Source organism: Erythranthe guttata, chromosome 12 (genome assembly GCF_056151865.1).
Source record: "Erythranthe guttata isolate IM_541 chromosome 12, IM_541, whole genome shotgun sequence".
NCBI classification, from domain to species: Eukaryota; Viridiplantae; Streptophyta; class Magnoliopsida; order Lamiales; family Phrymaceae; genus Erythranthe; species Erythranthe guttata.
The window spans coordinates 941,099-950,143 of record NC_142544.1 but is presented as its reverse complement, the minus strand read 5'-3'; the positions used below and the strand labels follow the sequence as shown (position 1 = coordinate 950,143).

Sequence of the window (9,045 nt, the reverse complement as noted above, 5' to 3'; positions counted from 1 at the left end):
TGGGCTCGTATCCCAGTAGGTAAAGAAATTGTAGGCCCATTGGGTTGGCCCAATTAGGCATATCATTAAGCCCCCCACTCTCGAGTCGATGTGGGGGCCATGTTGTAATGGGTCTCAAATCGTGTCGAGAGTAAAAATTGTAGAAGTCGATCGTTGGCGTATGGCCTAATGGTATGCGAAAACGCGTTGGAGCGTGTGTCGGAGGGGCGTGAATGCGCGTTGGCGCATAGCGCGACAAGGTCGTCGCGATGTAAGTTAATTGAGTCGTCGGTTTTGTCCCGCGACGATGTAGTAGCGAATTATCTCCTCGTGGGAGTTGTCTCGTCGCGGGGTAATAGTGTTGATCGAGTTATCTCCTCGTGGGAGTTGTCTCGCGATAATGTAGTAGCACGGATCAAGTAATCTCCTCGTGGGAGTTGTCTATGGGGTAATAGAGTTGATCGAGTTATGTCCTCGTGGAAGTTGTCTCACGATAATGTAGTAGCACGGAGCTAGTATTCTCCACGTGGGAGTTGTTATTTTTCGACATTGTCGATGTTATGACGCGTTGCTTATATGTGTTTACATATAGCCTTGTGCGTGATGTACTTGAGGAGGGGATCAGACTCTCAAGATTTTTTTATGGGGGTCGTGCCCCTTGTTAGACCTCGTGGGTCTTAAGTATGTTTGGACCGTGGCCACGTTTTAATGAGGGACCCGTCGAAAACAAGTAGATAAATTTGAGTAATCAAGCTGGCCAGGCTATATAGATTCTCATAATATTTCTAAGTGTTTCTAGGGTTGTAATCGTGCTAACTTGAGCTTGCGATTACATAGTGAGTTTCGGGCGAGTTGTCTCCTCATGGGAGTTGTCTCGCAGCGAAGTTGTAGAATCATTGGATGACGCACGACTGACGAGTGTGCGGATTGATGTCGCTCTGAGCGATTTCTCTCCTCGTGGGAGTTGTCTCGCATCGAGTCTTATTATCGAGTGAGGTGGTTGCACGTGGGAGTTATTTCGCTGAGGGTTCGTAGCACCGAGCGAGTTGGCTCCTCGTGGGAGTTGTCTCGCTGCGGGTTCGTAGTACCGAGCGAGTTGGCTCCTTGTGGGAGTTGTCTCGCTGCGGGATGTGGGACAGAGCGAGTTTGCTCCTCGTGGGACTTGTCTCGCTGCGGGTTGCAGTACCGAGCGAGTTGGCTCCTCGTGGGAGTTGTCTCGCTGTGAATTGTGGGACGGAGCGAGTGGTCTCCTCGTGGGAGTTATCTCGCTGTGGTTATGAGACCCGAGGTAGTTGACTCCTCGTGGGAATTACCTCGCAACGGGTTATAGGATGGAGCGAGTGGTCTCCTCGTAGGAGTTATCTCGCTGTGGGTTCGTAGGACCGAGCGAGTTGGCTCCTCGTGGGAGTTTCCTCGCTGTGGGTCGTAGGATGGAGCGAGTGGTCTCCTCGTAGGAGTTATCTCGCTGTTCGTAGGACCGAGCGAGTTGGCTCCTCGTGGGAGTTTCCTCGCTGCGGGTCGTAGGATGGAGCGAGTGGTCTCCTCGTAGGAGTTATCTCGCTGTGGGTTCGTGGACCCGAGGGAGTTGACTCCTCGTGGGAGTTGCCTCACAACGGGTGATAGGATGGAGCGAGTGGTCTCCTCGTGGGAGTTATCTCGCTGTGGGTTCGTGGAACCGAGCGAGTTGGCTCCTCGTGGGAGTTTCTCGCTATGGTTTCGTAGACCCGAGGGAGTTGGCTCCTCGTGGGAGTTATCTCGCAACGGGTGGTAGTACTGAGCGAGTTGGCTCCTCTTGGAAGTTGTCTCGCAAGCCCCCCACTCTCGAGACGATGTGGGAGCCAAGTTGAAAGGGGTACCGGATCGTATTGAGAGTAGATCGGTGTTGTAGTCTTGCGTTAATCGTTGGCATGGCGTGGAGAAATAATTTTTTATTTTTTTTTATTTTCCATTTGATAGCGAACGCCATTTGGTAGGTGCGTTAAAGAGTTCGCGGAATGTGGTGGAGCGCGTTGAAATTCTCGTGCGATTTGGAGAAGCGAGTCAAAATCTACGCGCAATTTGGTAGAGAGTAGACAAAGTTGCGCGCGATCTGATAGGAGCGCGCAGTCCAAGGGTGTCTTGGAAAGCGCGCGCACGTGCTCGCGCGCGCTCCAAGTATTTTTTTTATTTTTTTTTATTATATTTTTTTTTTCTTCCTGCTGACGCGCGCGCGCGTCAGCGCGTGTACTCCACGCGCGCGTGCGGTGCACACGCGCCTCCACCTGTTTTTTTTTTTTTTTTTTTTTGCTCTCGCGCGTGCTGTGCACGCTCGCGCGTCCGGCGCGTGTTAGCCACGCGCGCGTGCTGTGCACGCGCGTCTCTAGTTTTTTTTTTTTTTTTTTTTTTTTTTGCTGACGCCAGCGCGCGTTAGCGCGCGCGTGCACTGCACGCGCGCCTCCTTTTTCCTTCTTTCTTCTTCTCTTTTTTCATCTTCTTCTTTTTTCTTCGTCTTCTTCTTTCTTCTTTTCTTTTCTTTTCTTTTTTCTTCGTCTTCTTTCTTCTTCTTCTTTCTTCTTCTCTTTTTTTTTTTTCTTCTATTTGCTTTTATTTGGTTGATATTCACCCCCTTGGGGATGTTTTATTTTTTGAATAGGGATATTACCCTCGTTCCTTGAGATGGAATGTGCACCCCCTTGGGGATGTTCTATTTTTTTAGTAGGGAGATTATCCTCGTTCCTTGAGATCGGATGTGCGCCCCCTTGGGGATGTTCTATTTTTTGAGTAGGGAGATTATCCTCGTTCCTTGAGATGGGATGTGCACCCCCTTGGGGATGTTCTATTTTTTGAGTATGGAGATTATCCTCGTTCCTTGAGATCGGATGTGCACCCCCTTGGGGATGTTCTATTTTTTGAGTAGTGAGTTTATACTCGTCTCTTGAGATGTGATGTGAACCCACTTAGGGTTGAAAGGTAAGGGTGATGCCCAACCTTAGGATGGGGATAACTGCCCACTGTAGGATGAGGCGTTCGAGACCTATGGTCTGAGGTGGATGCGCATGGTTGTGCCATTGGTTCGCGCGTGCGCGTCATACCATTTTTTCTGTTTTTGAACTAGGGACGTGAAACACTTGATGGGATGTGAAACCCCTTGGGGTTGAAAGGTAAGTGGATGTACCACCCTTGAGATGTGATGCCCAACTTTAGGATGGGATAGCCCCCCATTTAGGATGAGGCGATCACGAACCACTGGGGTGAGATGCCCCACCTTGGCGATATATGGTGCCACTGATTCAGTGGCAGCACGAGTTGGATCTTCCGTGATCATACGTTGAAGGTCTTCTTCGGTTATCTGAACCGTTCGAGAATTAAGTAGAAATTGATCATGTTGAGGACCCAGTGGGGCCTCACGAGGAGGAGCGTTGGCTCCTGCTATGACGAAGGAAATGTTTTGGGGGCGATGTGACCCCTAGGGAGTCGATAACCCTTGGCGAGCGAAATATTTTGGGGGCAGATGTAAGCCCCCAGGGAGTCGATAACCCTTGGCGAACGAAATATTTTGGGGGCGATGTAAGCCCCCAGGGAGTTGATAACCCTTGGCGAGCGAAATATTTTGGGGGCAGATGTAAGCCCCCAGGGAGTCGATAACCCTTGGCGAGCGAAATATTTTGGGGGCGATGTAAGTCCCCAGGGAGTCGATAACCCTTGGCGAGCGAAATATTTTGGGGGCATATGTAAGCCCCCAGGGGGTCGACGGCGGTGGTGCCATAGATGGCTCCACATGTGGAGCAGGTGCTGATATCGCGTTGGGAGCATTTGCTCCCATCGTGGCGATATATTGGGTCACGGCCTCTATGGCAGCGCGAGTTGAAGTTTCTGCTATCATGCGTTGAAGCGCATCCTCGGTTATTTGAACCATTCGAGGAGCAGGGAGCGGTGGATCGGCGAGTGGTTGGTCCCCAAGGGGGATCACCTGAACCTCGCGAGGCGGATCCATGGGATGTGGAGGAGGTGGCAAGCCAGAGCCTCCACGAGGTGGGAGATTGTTTGTTGTGTCCTTCTCTCTCCGAGCAGACGCCTCAGGAGGATCTTGTTGGCTACGTGATCTGGTTTGCATCGTTCCCACAGACGGCGCCAAAATGATGATGCTAATTACTTAGATCACCTAGGGTGGTGTAGAAAATGAGCTGGGAGAGCAAAGCGGATCAATAGCTTGACAACTTGATGATCCTGAGGTACCTGCGATCATAGAACACATGAACTAAGCCGGGGGTTGATCCGGCGGAAACCCCTCCGACGCTCAAGTCAGACGTGCTGATCATAGAAATAGTCCAGAGAATACATGTTATAGTATTGCTCAGTTAATAGGACGTACCTTAATAAAATGAGTAAAACCTCTATTTATATGTCGTTTATTGGGTTGGGTTTGCTTTGTTGGGCCCAAGCCTTACTTGAAGGTGTTTGGGCCTCGGTGATATTAGTCTTCGATATTGGGCTCGTATCCCAGTAGGTAAAGAAATTGTAGGCCCATTGGGTTGGCCCAATTAGGCATATCATTATATTTAAATTATATTTTATTGAGGGCGTATGCATATTATCATTTATATATCATATAAAAAAAATTCTATCATCGAAAATTCTTACAAAATATATCCAAAACGTTTTGTATCAATATCTGACCAGATTTAAAATAATGTTATTTTAATAAATAAGATGTTTTTGAAATACAATAGTAATGTATCTTGACCCTACATTCTATAATTTACCTACAACATTCATGGAGTCACTCCAACCATATGATCAAATCAATTTCCATTGTGCATTACAAATGTTAAGTAGTATAAAATGGGCAACATTTTATCTGTAAACTTACCAACCAAACGTTTCTTAGAGTTGTCCCTAAAAGAAACATCACGAATGATTTGCTGGTGGTAAATCAGTAATATGTATACATGCCATGTCTGTATTATGTAGGGTGATTATGAGAGCATGCTTTCTTAATCATTTCAAACTTTTTCAGATTGAATTTATTTTGTTTTGAATAGTTTTCTTGTAGTATCAGAACATGCACATCTCATAACTTTGTACAGCATTTCGTTCTTGTTAATATCAATTCTCTTATTCTGCGTAACGGTATAATATTTTAATAGTTTAAGATTTCGAAGCATATGTCACAACGGGCAGAGTAATATGGGTACCAATTGATTTCTTTATTTTTCCACAGTGTTATGTATGTAATGGAATATTTGCAGGACTTACTTTGACAATGCATTTACTATCTTTTCAGGTACATACATACTTTATCCACTACAAACAAAGGGAATGAATGGAAACACTCAAAAGTGTAACTCTTGGATGGGATGAAACTTATGTTACAGCCTCTGCTAATTGAATTCAATAATCATTACTCCCCTAATCTCTCGTATGGGAAACTTCTCATATCTACAATACTCTTTAGTCCCTTACTCTTTTTTTGATGAAAGCTTAGTCCCTAACTTGGGCCGTACCTGTATATTCCTTTGAGTACCACTTACATGTCTTTTGATGACTCTGAATCTTTTGACTTTTATACCTATGTTTAGTAACATAGTCTCTTCTTTTAAGTCTAATACAAAATATATATATATATATATATATATATATATATATATATATATATATATATATATATATATATATATATATATATTGGCGGATCCACTATGATTCTAGGGTGTGCAAAATTATTTTCATTTGTGTGATCTCTCCCTCTCTATCTTTATTGTAGACAAAAACATAGTCAACACGAAGACCGTCACAAGAACATTCTGCTAAAATTAATTTTCGTGTTCATCGCCTTATTCTATAACAAACAAAGATAACTCATTGTATATATTACACAATTTCTTATCAAAATATTCCCTTTTTGAATTACTTTTTCTTGCATTACAGAATTTTAAACCCTTACTTTGTTACAGTATATTTTATTCCTATTTTAGCAAAAAAAAAAAACAAAGAAAAAAAAATGTCGATCTCGTTAGAAGCACTAGCCATGTCGGGAGCTAACTTTCTTGAAGTAGGATTTAATATAAATGAATGGGAACAAATGGAATCAGAGGTACCACCCCATTTATTAGCTGATGAAGAAGAAGAAAATGAAGGAGAGAAGAAAATCGAATGGTTATTTTGTAGTAATTGCAATACGAGGGATTGTTATGGTTATGAAGGCGAGAATGATCAAGAAAGTATTATTGAAAATCGGTATGTAAAAGCAAACACTTGGAGTTTTCCGAATCAGAATAACACGTCGTTGATTTGGGCATTACTATGTTTAGTAATGATGGAAAAATATTGAAAACATCTTTTTTTTCATTTCTTACAACTGTTTAAACGATTCATTCGCGGAATAAAATGTATGTATATTATAAGCATACTTTTTGCCTCCTCTGCCTACTTACAACCTACGCATTTTTCAAACTTCTAAACTCATCTCTTTCGTGTAATTGTAATTAAATATGAAATAAGAATTAGATGACTTACCTTCTCATTTTCTACTTCTTATTTAGTAATTATTTCACTTGCTATATAAATTTTATGTGTCATTGGGATATAGAAATATCGTATACGAGTGCAAGAATATAATATTGATCAAATATGTCGGAATTAAATTACAAGGGCAAAGTATGTGTGACCGGTGCAGCCGGTTTCGTAGCATCGTGGCTCATAAAGCGTCTTCTCTTATCCGGTTATCATGTCACCGGCACAGTCAGAGATCCAGGTATCATCACAAAATATCCAAATTAATTAGGCGTCATAATCGTAATCGTCAACGTAATCGAACATAATGAATCGAAATTAATATGTTAACGGAAAAAAAAAAATTCGATTTTTAGGAAGTGAAAATCTAATTTTGATTCTGATACTTGGAAATTTCTTAAAATTTATGCATGGATGTATATATAATTCGATTAAGTATTCAATTTTAAAATTCGTTGTTGTGGCACAAATAATAATGTGGCAGGGGACAACGGAAAAGTGGGACACTTGTGGAAGTTGGCCGGAGCAAAAGAGAGGCTCCGCCTCGTGAAGGCGGATCTGATGGTGGAAGGCAGCTTCGATGCAGCTATTATGGGCTGCGACGGAGTTTTTCACACTGCTTCCCCTGTTTTAGGACTGCCTAAATCTGATCCTAAGGCATAATAATAATATTTTCCACAATTTTTTTTATTTTCATTAAAATTTCGACTTCGGAGCAATATTTCTTATTTCGAAACTTTAAAAATTCCAATTTTCTAAATAAAAAAAATCAATTTTAATTTTCCATATATTGGAATTGGAATTAGTTTCTTACTTCCGATACAAAAAATGAAATCTTTCTGAAAGTCCCAACTCCGATCTGATTCATTCAATTTCCAAAGCTAAGCTTGATTGAAAATTGGTTAGAGACACAATTAAAGATATTATAAATCATAAAAAACTTGTACATGATCATATAACATGTCGATAATTTCAATTTTTTTCCAAAAAAATATAATTTTGATTCATCCCTTTTCCGCCCCTACATTGTTATTATTACAGGCCGAAATATTGCAGCCTGCAATCGACGGTACATTAAACGTACTTCGATCATGTAAGAAGAATCCATCTTTGAAGCGTGTGGTTCTCACCTCTTCTTCGTCGACAATTAGGGCAAGAGACGATTTCGACCCTCATGTACCGTTGGACGAGTCTTCTTGGAGCTGCGAGGAGCTTTGTGAAAGACTCAAGGTACTATACATTATTATTCCAATATAAAAAAATAAAATTAAAAAAAGGGCCTAGTTTAATTTCCTTTTATGATTGTGATATAATATATTTATATGTTTATTTCATTATTTTACTATTGAAATATTGTTTTTTTGGTACTAGATTTGGTATGTATTGTCAAAAACACTAGCAGAAAAGGCTGCATGGAAATTCTGTGAGGAAAACAAAATTGATCTGATAACCATTCTTCCATCATTTGTGGTTGGTCCAAGTTTGCCACCTCTTTTATGCTCTACTGCTTCTGATATACTTGGCTTGCTCAAAGGTACGTAAAGTTTCGTATATTTCGTAATTCAGGGGTGTGTGTGCGACATTCCCTAATTCAGGGGTGCAAAGTGAACTTTTCTCTTATTATTAGGACCAAATAATAATTTTAATTCTTCATTTTCCACATTGTTTTTTAGGCTTAATCCCACTTTACACCCTTGAAATGTGGTATTTTGGCACTTTGCACACATTAAAAAATGAATAACAATTTGCACCCTCGAACCACAATAAATCATTACAACGCACCATGAATTGGATATTTAAAACTTAATGAGTGTATTTTCATTTTTTATTGATTTTTTATTTCTAGGGGTAAAATAACAAATTAGATTATTATTTTCTTCCAGTACCCCAACATAATTTTGAGCGTACAAAATGCGAAAAAACATATTATCATTAAGCCTTGTTTTTTAGTATATCTCTTTCCATGGTCTTAATTTCAGGTGAGACTGAAAAATTTCAATGGCATGGAAGAATGGGATATGTTCACATAGACGACGTCGCATCGAGCCACATTCTTCTTTATGAGAATGAAAGCGCAAAAGGCCGTTACATTTGCAGCTCACGTGTCGTCGACAATGATGAACTTGCTGCAATTCTATTGGCCCGATACCCGACCCTACCAATTCCAAGAAGGTTACACTAAACTAATTCTCTTCTTCTTCTTCTTCTTTTTTTTTTTTTTTAATTTATTAATATTATTATTTCATTTTATTTATTTTAAATGCATTTTCAGGTTTGAGAAATTGGAGAGAGCTTATTACGAATTAGATGTGTCGAAATTGAGGGGCTTAGGAATGAAATTCAGATCAATTGAAGAGATGTTTGATGATTGTGTTCAATCTTTAACCAAACAAGGCTATATTAGTCTTCAATGTATTTAAAGTTTATTTAATTATCTCTACTACCTCAGTAAAGGAACTTCTATATTATTTATATGAAAAATTAAAAGTTATAAAATAAAACATAAATCTGTAATTTTCTAAAGTTATATATCTATTTATTTTATTGTTATATATTAGTTTCTTTTATATTTAA

The 9,045-nt window shown here is 40.7% G+C and overlaps 1 protein-coding gene across 1 annotated transcript; it reads left to right on the top strand.

Annotated features, from left to right (window-relative positions):
• The first annotated feature begins 6,517 nt into the window (after positions 1-6,517).
• On the top strand, positions 6,518-9,021 carry LOC105972977 (dihydroflavonol 4-reductase-like1). Its single transcript, XM_012997966.2, has 6 exons — positions 6,518-6,712; positions 6,956-7,128; positions 7,513-7,701; positions 7,843-8,005; positions 8,451-8,643; positions 8,744-9,021. The coding sequence occupies exons 1-6, from the start codon at positions 6,589-6,591 to the stop codon at positions 8,889-8,891; spliced, it is 990 nt and encodes a 329-aa protein (XP_012853420.2). The 5' UTR covers positions 6,518-6,588; the 3' UTR covers positions 8,892-9,021.
• The last annotated feature ends 24 nt before the right edge of the window (positions 9,022-9,045 follow it).

Excerpts from the sequence above, each read along its gene's own strand:
- LOC105972977 (XM_012997966.2), top strand. The coding sequence starts at position 6,589 with ATGTCGGAATTAAATTACAAGGGCAAAGTATGTGTGACCGGTGCAGCC. Across the intron at positions 7,702-7,842 it reads AGCTTTGTGAAAGACTCAAG|ATTTGGTATGTATTGTCAAA; the intron begins GTACTATACATT and ends TTTTGGTACTAG. Across the intron at positions 8,644-8,743 it reads ACCCTACCAATTCCAAGAAG|GTTTGAGAAATTGGAGAGAG; the intron begins GTTACACTAAAC and ends ATGCATTTTCAG.